This window comes from Notolabrus celidotus, chromosome 7 (genome assembly GCF_009762535.1).
Source record: "Notolabrus celidotus isolate fNotCel1 chromosome 7, fNotCel1.pri, whole genome shotgun sequence".
Classification (NCBI taxonomy): Eukaryota; Metazoa; Chordata; class Actinopteri; order Labriformes; family Labridae; genus Notolabrus; species Notolabrus celidotus.
The window spans coordinates 30,389,490-30,406,957 of record NC_048278.1 but is presented as its reverse complement, the minus strand read 5'-3'; the positions used below and the strand labels follow the sequence as shown (position 1 = coordinate 30,406,957).

Here is a 17,468-nt window from a genome sequence, read left to right as displayed (position 1 = left end):
GACAATGTGAATAAAATGTTATATTTTGTTAAAGGAACAAGTTGTGTGTGTGTGTGTGTGTGTGTGTGTGTGTGTGTGTGTGTGTGTGTGTGTGTGTGTGTGTGTGTGTGTGTGTGTGTGTGTGTGTGTGTGTGTGTGTGTGTGTGTGTGTGTTGAACAGAAAATGCAGGACATGGACGAGCGGAGGATTCGGCGGATGGCAGAGGGCTACTGCCAGTTTTCAGAAATTGAGAAAAAGGTGCTGCCCATCATCTCCAAGTGTTTAGATGGAATTTCTGCATCAGGAGTTAAAATAAACGAGAAACAGGTAAACATAAGACTCTGAAGTGTTCAACACTGTACACATGTTCAGTGTAGTAAAGTGCTTCTCACTTATTTTAGAATAAGACCATCCAGGAAACAAGATGCTTTTGGACACATTTACTTGAAGTATTTTCTGAGACGGTCTGGGACTCACTATGTGACTCACTTTTTTATTGGGTTGAGTCTGTCATAATCTGTCACTGTGCAGATGTATCATCAAAAATTTAATAACACTGGATTTATTTATTTTTTTGATAACACGCCAGCACTAAAAATTTGAAGATGCAGCTCAACTACTTGGTGAACTTTTATTATCCTTTATTTAAAAAGATAAACAGTCATTAAAAAGTCACACTGCGTTCTTTACAGAACTTCAGTTTTAGCAGTCTTGGTATATATTTAACTTTCTTTGGGTATGCACTTCTTGTTTTTCATATTGAGCAATACTTATTTTCTAAATAAATGAAAAAAAGGATTAAAGTGACAAATGCTGACCTGATGGAAACTAAAGACTGATTACTAGGGATGCACCGATCCCACTTTTTAGGTCCTAATACTGATATCGATACCTGGCTTTGGTATCTACTGATACCGATACTAGCCGATACGATCCCGGTATTGATTTAACAATCAAACCTTAATGTGAGGATATAATCATGTTTTGGCAACTTCAGGCTTTTCTGACTTTGTAAACCAAAATGAAATGAACATATTTGAACTGATAGTATTATTATTCAAAAGATTATAAATGTGTACCAGCAGTTTGGTGAGTTCATCTTCATAACCAACAGCAGCGGATAAGAGGAATTCAATATTCTGTATAAAAAAACTGCTTCAAATGAGCAAATAAAAACATATGTCAACGTAGTGTTTCCATAGAGTGTTTCCCACAGAAGTACAGTGTACCTGTAGCAGGGAGGGCTATTAAAATCGTTGAATACATTATTACTCTACCCAGCTTTGCCCTTACTGTTTCCCTTCTCCGCGTCTGATATTGTGACAATAAAAAATGGTTGAATTATCTTATCTATCTTGATTTTTAAGGTCAGAGGAAAAATTACTTTCTTGGAGTAAAACAGAAAACTTCAGTGTTTTATTTCCTGCTCAGTGCAACTTGTTCTCAACTCTTTATTAATTACATGTACTAATCTTTTGTTAATAATGTCAATGGGTAAAATGTTTTGAGCTCTGAATGCCCAGCACCAGCTGCTCCTGAGAAACTCTAAACCAGCACACACGGAGCCAACACGTACTCTCTTTGTCTGTTTGTCTCTCTGTAGGACTCAATGCTGTTCATAGAGCAGCACAAGTCTGGTTTTGAGCGACCTGGAGATGTGGAGTTTGAAGACTACAGCCAAGGCATCAAACCAGCGACCTCTGACTCGAGTCTAAACCCACCTAAAGTGCGTGCCAAGCTCTGGCCGTTCAGCAAGAAGCACAAGGTGAATTTTCACTCTTTCTACTTTCGATTTGCTTCTGTTTGAGTTTGCATAAAAAGGACAGCGTCTCAAGGACAAGATATACTCTCCTCTCCTCTCTCCTCTCTCTTCTCTCTTCTCTCTGCCTCTGATAACCTGAAAATCCTCATCCTGTTCCTCTCATGTGGCTAAACTAATGTGGGCTAACAAGTTACTATCAGGCCAAAATGATCCTGCCATTTCTAATACATCCAACTTCATTAACAGAGCTGATGGGTCAGGTTATATTGAACACACATCATGCCTCTATTTTAAACAGTAAACAACAACAAGGACATGAGACTGGAAAACATAACAAGCACCTTCATATTTCAGCTCGGACTGCTCCACAGTTTTAATTTGAAGCATAAAACACACACGAACTTATCAAATTAAACCACAGAAATATTTATAACAGTAAATTAAATTGACTCTAAAACCTGAGACAAAATTAAATACTGAGAGTTAAGAAATGTTATTAAAATAATTCCCAAACAGTTTATGAACTCAATCTAATTAGAGTTTAGTTGCATTATTTAAGAGCATTAATATATTCTATTTGCCAGCTCCTAGATGAACCAAGAACTAGAAATGTTTTGTACAGAGCTGCAACATCTCAACTTTATATCCTTATTAAAGGTATTTTGATGAAGCCTTTCAGTTTACAATGCTAAAATCTCATGGTTTCAATTTGTTTATATTATTACTGTACATTTCGATGGAACAGGTGAAACCTAAAAGTGACATATGTTAATCAAGTTGTTCAACTCAACTCAAACTTTATTTATAGAGCTTGTTAAAGCAACCGGAGTTGACCAAAGTGCTGCACAAATGACAAAAATAACCCAAACAATGTAAAAAAAAATACAATACTAAGACACATAAACACAGTGCAAATATATAATAAAATAAGATAGAATCAAATAAATTAAAATTTAATTAAAATTATGCCAGATTTCAACTCAACCTTGATTTGAAAACCTCAATTGATCCCGCAGAGCGGATATGCCAGGGCAGGTTCTTCCAGAGCCGAGGGGCAGCCACCACAAAGGCTCGGTCACCTTTGGTTTTAAGCCTCGTTCTGGGGCCGACCAATAACAACTTGCCAGATGATCTCAGTGTTCTGGCAGAGACATGATACTCAATCAATCAATCAATCAATCTCTATTTGTATAGCGCAAAATCACAACAGATGTTATCTCAAGACGCTTTTACAAACATAGGAAGTCTAGACCACTCTATGTCAAATTATGAACAGAGACCCAACTTCAAGACAGGGTAAGACTCAGTCTGACCCCACCTTAATCCATCATGAGCATTGCACATCACAATACTTAGCTATTTACAGTGGCGAGGAAAAACTTCCTTTTAACAGGCAGAAACCTCGAGCAGAACCAGACTCCATCATGCCTCGACCAAGTTGGGTCTTGAAAGAGGGATAGAGGGAAGTAAGAGAGAGAGGTGATAGTGATACTGCAGAAGCTCAGTCAGGTACTGGGGGGCTAGGCCACTGAGAGCTTTAAAAACAAACAATACAATTTTAAAATCTATTCTAAAAGCAACCGGGAGCCAGTGCAGCAAAGCTAGGACAGGGTCACGCTTGCGTTTGCCAGTGAGGAGACGGGCAGCTGCGTTCTGTACCAGCTGCAGACGGTGCAAGAGTGAGTGGTTCCAGGCCAAAATATAATGAGGTGCAGTAATCCAGTCGTGTGTTAATAAAAGCATGGATTACAGTCTCAAGATCTCTCTGTGGCAGGTACCCCTTTGTTGTCTATTCAGACCCATTCAGTCTTACGTTGACTATCAATCTACAATGAGCTAAATCTTTTCGTAGGCTCTTACTCTACAGGAGGCTTTTTTTCTTTATGCAATGATATCACATTATAATTCTGCACTGAAGTGCCAAGTTTTGCATATTTTCATCAGTATTATAATCATCAGAACTCTAATTTTAGTTGACCTCTTTTTGTTAGTATCACCTCAAACAAAGTTGGATTGGTTTTTATCTCAGTGCATGTCATTTTACTTTATATTTTGCTTTATTTTATCATGTATAGGTATTTACTGAAGGCCTTAAATAACAGTTGTGAGAAGTATAGTAAATCGGATTCAACCTGGAATAAATACTGCTTTGTTTGGGACTACTTTCAGACATGGATTAATACAAATCTGACAGGCGAGTCAGTGATAGTTTTAAGAAACCAGTCCAGTAGCATGTAGGCAATGTGTGTAAAGAAACCTGTCAACCAGTGCTGTGTTGTGACTCATTAATGTGTTTTAAGTAGTTTCTGTTCAACAGTGCAGATCTGTGGCTGAAAGAATGAGCTGTGATTGAAGGATCAGTTTAATGTTAGTTTAGTCTTTCAGTGGGATTTGTAGTCTAAGAGAAAAACGATAACTAGACTCATCCTTTAATAACCGACATGTTTGAATTTGAAATGATTACACCACCACCACTTCTTAACACACTTCCTAAAAAAAGAAAATGTGTCACAGTTACAGCTGGATAAACCTGAACTGCTGCCTGTTTGACGGCTTGTTGGACATACGTCTTGAGAAACACCTCTCATGTCTCATGAGTCAAATCTGCTCACAGAGCAAAAATCAGCTCTCTTTTGATCATACATGTACTCTTATTCTTGTGGACTGAATACGTGCAAAAGTGACACTAATACGGTGTCATAACAATGCTTTAGAACAAACACACACACACACTCGCAAAACTCAACACACATTCCAGACATGTCTTACCCCACCGCCCTGTTACCCTCGGGGCCTATTCTAATTCCAGTCTGCTGCACAGACTTGCCTTAAAACACCCGTTGCTCTCTCTTTAACTCTTTGTCCTGTTTACAACAGAAATCTGTGCATCTGTTTGACTCCCCCTCGCTCTTCTTTTCCTCTCATTAGCAGTATAATTTTCTTTCTTCTTTGCTCCTCCTGCTCTTCTCCCTGTTTTCTTCACCTTGTCTTTTTCCACCCCTCTGCAGTTTTCCCGTCCTTCGTTCTCTCCCCCATGCCCTTTCCCACAAGGCAGCCATCCCCTCTCCCTCCCCCTCTCCAAGCTGCAGCACTCCCCCCTCTCCCTCTGTCTGAGAGAGTTTAATCGTTCTGTAAAACCCAGGATCTCCACCTTAAAGTTATTGCACAAACAGCACCGGGTGAGTGACGACATCTGCTCAGGTCCAAGCTGCGTCCTGTAAATAAATGTCTCCCCACCAATGTTTCTGTCTCGCTGATGCTGTTATGGTGAAATATTCATATTTTGCCATACGCCTTTGTGGAAAATGTTTTAAGACTTTCACCGTGATGAACAGATTGTTTCCTTTTTTTCTTATGAGAGCCTCATTCACCATCTTTATTGCATACATTGCAACCTTTTTGCTGTGACGTAACACTCAGGGTGGAAAGCTCAAAGTCAGTTATAGTGATATAATGTTGTGTTCAATCTTGTAAGTTTAATAAACATAGGGACTTAAGATTTAATATTAGCAACCAAAAGGTAATGCTACAGAACACAAGGGACATGCAACAATGCACTATTGAACAACAGCTAATGTTAGCATTTAGCCACTTTTAGGCCAACACTACTGTTTGATAGTGTTACATGGCAGAAGAAAGAAGCAAATCTAATGACAAATATTTGTACTGTGTCAGTGGTTGAATATTAATGTATAAGCTAGCTTTAGCTTCCAGCATTTCCCTCGCTAATGTTGGCATCAGTTGTTTAATATTGATGTGAGCTAACCTTAGCATTCGACCTCTCTCTTGCTGAAATAATAAAATAGGAAAGGCTTAAATTCCTCTGACAGCTTTTAACCGCTGACATTGTGATGAGCACATTCTTAGTTGTTAAATGCTAATGTAAGCTCAACTCAACTCTACTCAACTTTATTTATATAGCACCTTACATACATAAAAACATGCAGCCCAAAGTGCTTCACAGAATAACAGAGACAGAAAACAACAGCAATGGTAAAATTATAAAAGGCATGATTATAAATAAAATACTTAAAAATAAAATAAAATCAATACAGTAAAATTAATAAAATAAGTATTAGTGGAAAGAAATGTGAAAAATAAGGTAGGGTTAACAAGATCAGATGAATACAAGAAATAAATAGATAAATAATTAAATAAGATAAATATGTTAAAGCAATGATTAAAATGATAATGATTAACATAATGTGCAAATAATTAAAATAATAAGAATACTAATGAAGTCCAGGGGTAAAAATAAATGACTCCAAATTAAAAGCTAGATTAAAAAGGTAAGTCTTAAGTTTACTTTTAGAAACGCCCATTTAAAAGGGAAGCATTGGAGGACCTCAGTGATCGGGCTGGAACATATAATGACAGGAGATCAGTGATGTATGGAGGAGCAAGGCTGCTAAGAGCTTTAAAAACAAGTAAAAGGACTTTAAAATCAATTCTAAAAGAAACAAGCTCATTAACATGTAACCTTTTCCTAGCAGATGAAACAATCTGATTTATACGATACAACAGTTATTAAAATGAGTATATATTTCAGTGATTGTAAAGTCAGGTTTAAGCGACCGTGTAGGTTGTGTTTCCTGACCAAAAATTAAACCGTACCTAGTCTAAATGTCGGACAGGAAACTGACAACAAAACTTTAGTATTGAAAATTTTGCACACATTTTAAGCTCAGCAGCTTGCACCTAACCTCCTGCATCGATGTCCATTATAATAGCAACATAGTAACAGAAATCAGTATCCTAGGGAGCACAATGTCACTGTATCATAGTGTTACAAGGTTTTAACAGGAAAGAGGTGAAGTTAACACTGTTGTCCCTTCAGTTGCACAGAAAGCAGTACAACGATCATGTGTTGTTGTCAGATTCCTTGTGTTTTGGCTGATTTGATATTGGGTCAAAGCTATCAGAGCTTGCGTAACATTTTTTGATAGCAGCGTTTAGCTTCACATCCTGAGTGCGTCATTGACCAGAAAATGGCTGCTGTGTGAATACAATAAATGCTCACTATTGTATAAGATTCTTTACCATTCTGTGTGTTTGTTGTGTACCTGTCTCACACTGAGTGTCCATTTTCTCTCTGTCTAGATAACGCATGCTGAAAAACACATGGTAACACTTACTAACATTACGTAGAAGGTAGAATAAAGAGGTCTTTAGGGGGAAGTATTGTGGTGTTGGTTTCTTCTTAAGGGGAAAATACTACTCATGGAATAACTTCTAACTGGACCATGCTGCACTGACCTATGTGGTTAAAAAGGATAAGGGCTTGGTGTTATCAAAAATAGAGAGCCTACCCTGAAATTCATCCTAACACATTTTGAGAAGGTGTAAGAGGCTACTCACATCGCAGGGTTATTTTTTGAAGCACTGCCAAGGAAGTCATCCTTTTGCTCCCAGGGTCCTGTGATCAATAACACTGAAAGATAATAGTGAGGGCTATCTTCACACTTCAAACAGAAAAAAACAAAGAAAACAAAACAAAGGAAGATGGATGTTTCAGTGCAGGTTAAATGTAGAAAATCCATCCAGCTACTGTGGATGTTAATCAACATCTGAAGCCAAAGAAAACAGTCTCACCGGCAAATTGTATGGCGTAGGCTTTAAGGAGACAAATAACAATAGGCTCTAAGATGTAGGTGAATTTAATTGACATATAGATTGAGAAACAAACAATTAATTATGATCCAGGAAAAATCTTTACTGAGAATAAATCAAATTGGAATGGCTCCTTAATTTGACAAATGATGAAAATAACGAGCTTGGGGACATGGGACCTTGGAGACATACAATTGCTGCCAAGCGAACAGCTATATGTCATCAGCAAGCTAGAAACATAATAATGTCTTTCAGAAGGATGTATCTCAGTCAGTAAAGCATTATAGATGGAAAATATTATGTATCCACTCAAATCTATCAAACAGCAAGTGATCTAACAATTTGGTGACTTGATTTTACTGCTGAATTTGCCATTTAAATGCAAGTGTTTTCGAGTTCCCATGACCTCACCGGTAACCACAGCAAGGTGTTGTCAGGAGCTGTATGATGAAAGTGGATGTAGTCTCTCACTATGTGTCAGTGCAAGCACAGTAACTGTCCCTGTTGCAGATGCTCTTGAATGTTAAATGTGATTCTCTCATGGTAAAGGGACCTCGCCTCTCCAGTCATGTATCTTAATCAACTCTCCAAACTGAATAACAATGAGAAGTCTTTAGTCTGTGATGCCATACAGATATATAATGCTACTTTTGATTCTCTATAAGAACAAAAGACCAAGTGTCTGACTTTGCAGACGTAAAACACAAATTATTTCATTTCAGTGACCATCTAATTTGGGTGGCATTGTCACCCATAGTGCACCCAATGATATGTTCCTCCTTACCTCCGATCACATCTAGACATGCAAATAGTTTTGTTTTACAATATCTACTTTATCTACTACATCGACAAAGACTAAAATTTAATATTTGGGTTTTCAACATTTCCTTTTAGACAAAGGTTTTGAAATTCTAACCAAAAACTTCATGAACAATTTACAGTTGTTCTCTCAAAGAAAACAGTTCCTATGTTGCTCATGTGTACAGAAGCCCTAAAAGGACATTATTACATACATTGTATTTTCTCTGTTTTCTCCAGATAAGTTAATTTCACTTGTTTTCTAAAGATTGCAACTTATGTGTCTCGTTATCTCAAGATATGACGAGCTTTGTTTTCTCGAGATAAAGGGAAAAATAAGACGAGAAAACTGAGAAAATACTAATACATTTTAATCATGTTCTTTCAGGACTTCTGTACTTAATATTAAAGGAGCAAATTTATATTAAGTAAGCAAGAAGCAAGAAAGTAAGTAAATTTTATTTAGTAAAGCACCTTTCATAGAATAAAGTCACAAAGTGCTTCACAGGAAAAATATTCAATTTAAAATGAAATCACAAAACATTAAAATGAAATCATAACACAGTTAAAGAAACAGACAATAGCATGATTAAAACATTAGTCTGTACAAGGTGAGTCGAAGGCCCTGTTTAAATGAATGTGTCTTTAAGAGTTTTTTATACATATGGTAACCAAGTAACTTCAGGTAATAGGAAAGGCCTGTTATCAGTTTCTTTAATTATTTTGTTTTTTTCACAAACATTGTTTAAAAATGTGGCTTATGTAAAGAATGAAAAGACATTTATTAACAAGACATTTATCTTGCAGGTTGAAAATCAAAAACACAAAAAACAAGCTTCGTTTTCTGGATAAAATGAGATTAAAGATCCCATTATCACAAGAAAAATTAGCCAAGAACTCGAGACACCGAGCTTTGTTAACTCAAGAAAATTGAGAAAAAAAAATGTATTTAATCATGTCCTATTAGAGCTTTCATGCATGTGACATAATCTTGAACTTGTTTTCTCATACTCTTATTTAACTAAGATTTTATAGACAACAATTTAAACCCCCCTCCTTATGAGAAACGATGAAAAACTAGTGCTTGACTAACATTTGAGCAAACATGAAACGTGTTGTCAGTTCAGACATGACAAATAGAAAAGTAGAGAGTGACTGTGCTTACCTGAGAGGCCTCTTTGAAAAACTCTTAAATAATTAATAGTCATTCGGCTGTTTTTCAAAGCATCATCACATTCATTCTAATTTTCTCTCAATTATTTTAAATCTTCATTTATGTGTTTGGTTCGATCTCTGCACTCTGAATGTAAGTGTGTGGCATCACAGGGTAAAGAAGTTGTTGTTTGTGTCTTGTTTAAAACAGTATGCACCAATCCATATCAGAACAGATACAATTCAGTGGTATTGCCATGGGATGTTAGTCATACTCCTCGCTTGCTCTCTCTGTAGTTTGTTTGTTCCCCTTCATAACTGTCATTCCTTAAAATGGAGGGATAGCTACCTTGACACAGAATAATTGGCTCTCTATTGTTTGGTTTCTTTGACTAACAAGCTCTCTGTAGACGTCTTATTATCAGAGGGACAGAGACAGACAGAAGGGGGGAGGAGTGACATCTGGTGGTGCTTACAGATAAGGTTCTTGTATACATGATGCTGTGGGTGGGTGCTTATTATGTGTGCACTTTGTGTGTATGTGTGGGTTCGTGTCTAGCCACCTGCTGCAGAAGATTTCTCTCACCTGCCACCGGAGCAGAGGAAGAAGAGGCTGCAGGCAAAGATCGATGACATCAGCAAAGATCTGCAGAAGGCCCAGGATCAAAGGTGAAAACATGGAAACATCACTAACAGCATTAAAAGCATCCATAAGGCTGAAAAACACAGACTAAGTAGCATTTTGTGATCAGAGAATAACAAGAAATTATGGTCTTTATTTTGTTGTTGAAGCCATAGAACGTATTGGATCAGTAAAGACGGTACCCTTAATCTGAGCAAATTAGAGTGAATATTTTAGAAGAAACAAGTGACACATAGAATTTTCTTTTAAGTGTTCTTGTTGTTTCAGAAATATGACATGTCTTTAAAGCACCTGAAGCTGTTCTCTATAACTTGGAATATAATAATAATCATCATTGATCATTATTTATTAAGTGTGTAATACCTTGGTACTCTGCTTCTACAGCAGGGGAGAAGGGGGTTGGTTGTCACACTTTTTACTGTTTTGATGATTGCTCATCATCAAAACATCTTTCAATATTCACTCCTACATTCCCCACAAAGAGGTAATTAACTATCAAAGACACTCTGACACATTGTGACAACCAACCCCATCGCAGGGATGGTTGTCACACACTATGGGGTTGGTTGTCACAATGGTATTTCAATGGGAAAAATCTTTTTAAAAAGGCAAGAAGGCAGAACTAGATTTGAAAGTTTAATTGCACTGACAAATGATAGGCCTACATAACTTAATGCAATTTAACATAAAATGAGCAAGGAACATGAACAGGAAGCACATCTTTAGTCCAGCCTATATAACAACATAAAGAACAAAACAAATAGGCCGAACAATAATGGACTACTCAACTAGGCTACATGCAGTCACTGTCTGAGTTACAGTGATGGCAAATGTAGGGTCTGCACATTCCAACTAATTTCACCATGCATGATTTTGCCAACATAGGGGTTGGTTGTTACATGTGACAACCAACCCCAAGGAGAATGTGACAACCAACCCCAACTGGATTTTTTTGGTAGCATCAAGGCTAACAACCATCGAACAACTACTTAGCTAGCTAATAAAAATCTAAACTATAGCTTTCCCCTCACACTTTGTAAGGGTAACACTTGTTTTGTTATAAACCCATTGTTTAAAAGCCTAGAAGAAAAATACTGAGGAGCTGAATATTTACAATTTGACATGAAAAACACAAAAAGTCCTCTCACCTCAAGTTCACCTGTCTTACTCCAGAGAAGACTATGTAGGTGAGCTCTGATCCTAATTCTGGAAATGTCCATACCCCAATTTCAGAGACAGCGCCCTCTGGTGGCGAGATATAACGAGTGTGCCAACCAACCCGTGTGACAACCAACCCCGTTCTCCCCTACAATTCATGTCTTAATCAAATTTGATTAACCGTAATCTAGCATTGCAAGAAAAAATCTACATAACTTTAATACATTTGTTAAAACTGCACAGATGGAAACAGATGCTGTCGTCCCTTGTGAAAGAAAAATCAAAGTTCCAATCTAGACTCAATACTTGCTTTGTTGTGGCATCCCTGAATGTTCACAAGCATTCTCTCTGCACAACAGGCGTGCCTCTGATGAAGACATTTTTTTTTATAAGCAAATAAATTCAAACAATAGACACATTACTGAGCCAGTGTTGTCCTCATACTTCTGTTTGTGTCCTTGTGGTCTCGGGATGTTTTAATGGTTTGGGCTTGGGCTCTGAGTTTCAATTAGTGAACAATAGTCTGCTCCTAATTTGGCGGTAGTAGCTTAGGGAAGACCCTTTTCCTGCTTCTGTGTGACAATGCTCTTGTGCACAATGCAAGGCCTGCAAAATAAATAGTTTTCCCACTTTGTTAAGGAAAAACCTGACTGCAAACTTCCTTAATCAGCGCTCTCTTTTTAAAAACAATAACACCTTTTAAACTCTTGTTGACCTCAGTGAAGCTCTGGAGAAGATGAAGGGTGTGTACGAGCAGAATCCACAGATGGGAGACCCCTCCAGTCTGGAGCCTCAGATCACAGAAACAACCCAGAACATCGGCCGCCTGAGGGGGGAGCTCACCAAATATGAGGTCATCCCACACAGACACACATACACACATGCTGAAATCATGTGCACCATAGATTAGATTAATTTATTTGTGCGTTTATTCAAGTCTTAATATAAAATGTTGGTTGTTTACAGACGTGGCTGTCAGAGGCAGTGGGAGGAGAGGAAACTGCCAACACAATCAACAATAACACTCAACATGGGTAAGATCTTATTTTTAAAGGAGCAGTTTGACGTTTTTGCTTATTCACTTATTTATTTAAAGAGACAAAGACACTCATTTTTGTTCAGTACATGTGCTGCTACTGGCTTTTCCAGTTACAAACCACATTCAAGAAAAAAACTGAGAAAATGAAAATTACACAAAATCCAACCTCTGAAATCTCAGTCTTAAGTTTTTTTGTCACAGAAGTAAAGGTTTAATCATGAAAAAAGTACACCACTGTCCTGGTTCTTTTAATTATTGAACACCTGATGGTCCTTGTACATAAATGTTAGTTTGAATAAGAGCAAAGACTGAAAGCAGGGAGAATCTATAAACATTCCTACACCCTGGTAGGTAATTGTGACCAATAAGTGCTCCAGACGTATGTTGCTGCCTCTTGGCCAGGTCACCCTTGTGAAAGAGGTCTTGATCTCAATGGGTCTTTTATCTGGTTAAATAAAGGTTAAATAAAAAATATAAGAGTCCTCTTTGTGTGCAAATTTTCCCAGTTCTCTCTCAGTGAAACCAAAACCATTGTCTTTTCCAAACCTAACCAAGAGTTTTGGTATCTAAACTTGGTCAAACTGTAACCGTTTCACCATGTTAAATCACATGCCAGAAACTATGTGAAACATCTGCGGTTTAGTTACAGTACATGAGTCACAAACAGTACTTGGAAAATCCTTCTTTCTGCTACAAGAATGAATCAGTGTTGAGCTTGGTTACATGTGGGACTCAAACTCAGGTACCCTTGACTTTAATCCTGCGTTTAACCCCTTTCGTGCTCCTCAAATTGCTCCATGCATTAATTTTGTTGCTCTTGCAAAAGCTACCGAGTGTAATAAAGAAACAACACGTACAAATCTCTTAAGAGTGGGGCTACCATCCAGCATTAATCTTTCAAACAGCCTTTAGAGAGTCCTCCAGTCGAAGCTGAGGATGTCTGGGGGTAATTTTTTGCCAGACTACAAGTGGAAACTCTTGGGAGTCACTGCACCAGCCTCAAAATAGCCTGATACAATACACCATGAAGTACAATGTTGGTTTTACACATACTGTAAGCCTGTGAACTTAAAGCTCCTGTAAGGAGGTTTTAGGTGGTTATGAAGCAGACTAAAATTTATATTGTTGCCTCCTTATGAGCTATAAAAGCAAACAAGACCATTAACTTAACAACTGACTGTTTCTTATTTTTTTCACAGATATGTTTATTGACATTTTGTTAAATACAAACAACACAAAACCAAGACAGCACACAGACAGTGACACACAACAACAACAATAATAGTACATATTATATTAAAATTTAAATGATATAGAGAAGCGTATACAAATCATTATGTATTTGAGTTTAAGTAGCTTTAAGTTGTTGAAAAGTTAGCTTTGGGGAACAATTTTTGATGTCTCTTTCTCCTTATTTTAAACCTTTGAGCTATGCTAAGCTAACTGACTTCTAAATGTAATAGTGTTTTGACTTTAAGAGAAGTATCAGGGGTGTTGGTGGCCTAGCAGTCTAAGCGCCCCACATACAGAGGCTCTGGTCCTCGTCGCAGGGGTCGCTGGTTCAATTCCTGGCCGCGACAATTTCCTGCATGTCTTCCCCCGCTCTCTACTCCCAACATTTCCTGTCTCTCTTCAGCTGTCCCATAAAATAAAGGCAAAAAAATCCCCAAAAATATAACTTAAAAAAAAAAAGAGAAGTATCAATCTCTTCATGTAACTATATTATATATTTAATAAGCAGATCAATGTATTTACCAAGGTGTGGATTATTGTGCTTAAATGTGAGCTTTGTGGTATAATATTATGAGGAACATATATCTTGTAATGAGGAGTGTTTGTATTTGTATTTGTGACTCATGGGATTTGCTTTTGTGTATTTGCAGTGTTGTTGCAGCCACACAGAACATCTACACAGAGTTCGAAGATGAGTTCGATGACGTAGAAACCCCTATTGGCCAGTGCGCGGCTCTCTACACCTTTGAAGGTATAGTATAGAATTCATGCTCAACTCCTCCATAAATATACCTCATTATCGTCTTTTATATGAGTCTTTTGTGTGTGTTTGTGTGCAGGCAACAGCGAGGGCACGATTTCCATTACAGAGGGAGAGATGTTGAGTATAATGGAGGAGGATAAAGGAGATGGATGGATGAGGGTCCTTAGAGGCTCTGGGGAAGAGGGCTATATACCTTCGTCCTATGTCAAACCGGCACAGTAACACACATACACACACACAGATTGAGTTTGTGGTGGAAAGTTAAGAGCCAGAGGTGATTACAAAGTCATCCATGATAATTGGAGCTTTTCTCTACATCTTTTATCACAGCCAGTGACGTGTTGGTGAGATGAAAGTGAGTGATTATAAAGCTTGTTATCAGGGCTGATTGCAATTATCCTACACTCTTGTTTCTGCTCGCTGCAGCAGCAGAGGCGGCCTCTAAATGCAGGTTGTAAATCCTCTCTGATCTTACTAGATTCCAGCTCTTTAAAAACAAACTTTTGAATGTATGCCTGAACTTCCCGTCGCAGCGTTAAGTGACGACTCATGTATCTTATTCAGCTTCATAGTAGCCGAAAGCTACATTTTTATGTTGATATATCCATTCACTTGACTTTCCCGTTGCCACTTGTAATAACCTGCTGAACTTTTTCTGTTTGTAACACAAACCTTCTGCTAAAACCTTCTCTGGACAGGATAATGTGAGGCTTTTTTTTTTTATTATGAAGAGGTGATGTTTGACTTATAACTGGATAAAGACCACTACTATACAGGGTTTGTGACGCATTTAAGATCCTTCAATAGACTGACATGGTTAATGATAGGTTCACTTTTTTTGTGTCCTACATCCCCAGTGCTTTTCAGTTGCTATGAGGTCCCTCAACAAAGACAATCACAAAAGGCGTGATAATATTGTAAAGCAGCATGGTATCATGGGAGTTGTAGTCTTAATTGTTAAATTGTTCAACTACTATTGAAACTGAAAACCTATTTTACATGACTACAGCAAAAACCCTGTTTACGGACAAGGTAACCTTATTAAGTTTTATTCATGTTACACTAAGCAAAGTTATGTAATTTCATTCTAATAAAATAGTTGCAAGTAATGCTAGCAGCAGTAAAAGTTTCCAAGCTTCCTTGCTCATTTTTAATATTTCTGTGGTCACCCTCTTCATTGTTCTAACCTAGAAAAGACATTATTCAAAATTTAAGTGTGGATATCCAGAGGTTCAGTTTATTGACCCAAGTTAGCAGCACCCACCTGACAATCAAAGAGGCCAATAATGCGTACATTTAGAACTTATTATAAATTGAGTTGTGTAATAGAAACACTCAACCCTTGAACAGTCCTCATGTTGGCCAAATTTATCTAAAGAGAAAAAAAGGTGACATTGTTTACATACATGTGTATTTCCACTGTAGTATTGGAATTTTTTAATATAGGGTCTATATGAATTGACTTGCTTTTGGAGCCTCAAGTGTCCATTTAAGAAACTGCAGGTTTTTGCAACCTACTTGCCAGCTTTATCGGCTTCAACCAGGGCTGTCGCAATATCCTGGTGTTGACAATAACTGTCATTTGAAAAAACAATAAAAAACAAATATTAGCATTGTGTTAAAAATAAGCATGCAGAAATGCTGTGTAACTAATTGGTTCATAGTAAGGGGTAGTAGGGGTTCTTTTTGCTGGTTGCATCCTGCCATAAATCAGAGAGAAGACAAAGAAGCAGCAGCAGAAGAAGAAGAAGAAGACTCAGCTACCAGCTAGTTAGCTAGCTAGCCTTTACCACAGTGTGTGGCTTCAACTGCAGCACAAATCATGTAGGAGGAGATGACAGATGACAGCGGACAGCAAGGTACTCTACCTGCAACTAAAAAAGTTCCCTTGCCAATTTGGGAGTTTGGATTTTGTTAAAAAAGGAAAGGTGAAAAAGAAAGACCGGGTGCTTGTGGACAATATGTAACTCAGAATCAGAAGTTTCTGTCACAGAGCTTTTGATGCCAATAAGACATGACTTTGAACCTTATCAGAAGTGGATGATAAATCAATCAATCAGTGAGTCAGTCTTTATTTATGAAGCACTAAATCATAACAAACAAGACACTCTACTATGATTACATGTGAGGAAGTCAGTTGCCTATATTGGTAAAAGTTTTCGGCCATGATAAGCCTGAGGGGAAAATCTGACATTGTGACAACCCTAAGACAAATTTCATAGTACAGCAACTCTAAAAAATATCCTACTTCATATAAGTGACACAGCTTATATGAACAAACACATATGCTTTGAAATATATCTTTACACAGAAGGTGAGCTAAGATTTTCATCCCCACTCTCATTTTAGAAATTGTAGGAACTTTAAAAGGCCTGTATGAGCGAGAGGACCATTACCACATGCAAAACCTCTTCAGTGTATGATAAGGAATATGTGTGGTTTTTAAGAAGACTTTAAAAATGTGAAACTAACATTTATACTCCATATGTCTAAATACAATTTTTACTGCAAAAGCAAAATTTGCACAGAAACTTTATAGCAGTTTTGTGAATCTAGGAAGCGATTCCTGAAAGGAAAAGCACAATGAACAAAGCTCAACGCAGAGTAAAATATAAGACCATTATCCATGCTCTCCTTTCTCATTGGCGTTGCTTTCAACTTCATTTAAGTACATTTTAAAGGATTGATTAAACCACCGTGTCAAAAGGTGAAAATTTCAGTTTTGAGATTCAGCTCCTCTCCAGTTTTTTGGCAGAGGGATGTAAAATAAATGTTGAAAGCTTTAGGAATATGATGAGTGTTGAAAGATCTGTGCTATACATATTTAAAGACATCAAATACCTTCTTAAAAAAGTTTTTTCTACTAAAATGTAAGATTCAAATTACAAAAATTACTTCCCCCTTATGAGTGATATAAAACTATATAAATATCTTTTATCTCAAAATGCTGCTTTTCATTGAACTTTCACTTGAGGGTTCAAGTTTTCCACATCACACTCCTGTATAAGATTAGGATTTGTAAACGGCTAAAGCTCATATTTAAAGGGAACACAGTAACTTTCCTCTCTTTTAAAAACATCCCCCTACAGCTCAACTCTGCACAATCCACAAACATACTGTTACTAGAACAAATGTATAAAGGGAATCTCCCCTTTGATTAGCCATATCTCCTTCTCCACCACTCTGTCCTGCACTTGCAGACGTTTTTCAACATTTAAGGGTTTTTATTGTATGATGCATTTTAAAAGCAACTGTGTATGTATTGACATGTATCATTTGAGTCAGAGTAAAAAGAAAAAAACTCTTCTTGCCATTTGTTTTTTTTTCAAG

At 37.3% G+C, this 17,468-nt stretch overlaps 1 protein-coding gene across 2 annotated transcripts in view; it reads left to right on the top strand.

Annotated features, from left to right (window-relative positions):
* LOC117815594 (cdc42-interacting protein 4 homolog) overlaps nucleotides 1-17,444 on the top strand; it is a 35,289-nt gene extending 17,845 nt beyond the window's left edge. The window contains exons 9-16 of one of the 2 annotated variants that reach the window (XM_034687401.1): nucleotides 161-307; nucleotides 1,584-1,745; nucleotides 6,843-6,866; nucleotides 9,862-9,971; nucleotides 11,824-11,956; nucleotides 12,070-12,137; nucleotides 14,026-14,126; nucleotides 14,215-17,444. In XM_034687401.1, the coding sequence (XP_034543292.1) occupies nucleotides 161-307; nucleotides 1,584-1,745; nucleotides 6,843-6,866; nucleotides 9,862-9,971; nucleotides 11,824-11,956; nucleotides 12,070-12,137; nucleotides 14,026-14,126; nucleotides 14,215-14,360 (891 nt within the window). In that variant the 3' untranslated portion in view covers nucleotides 14,361-17,444. The remainder of the gene's footprint in view (nucleotides 1-160; nucleotides 308-1,583; nucleotides 1,746-6,842; nucleotides 6,867-9,861; nucleotides 9,972-11,823; nucleotides 11,957-12,069; nucleotides 12,138-14,025; nucleotides 14,127-14,214) is intronic. The other variant, XM_034687402.1, reaches the window with a different exon arrangement.
* The last annotated feature ends 24 nt before the right edge of the window (nucleotides 17,445-17,468 follow it).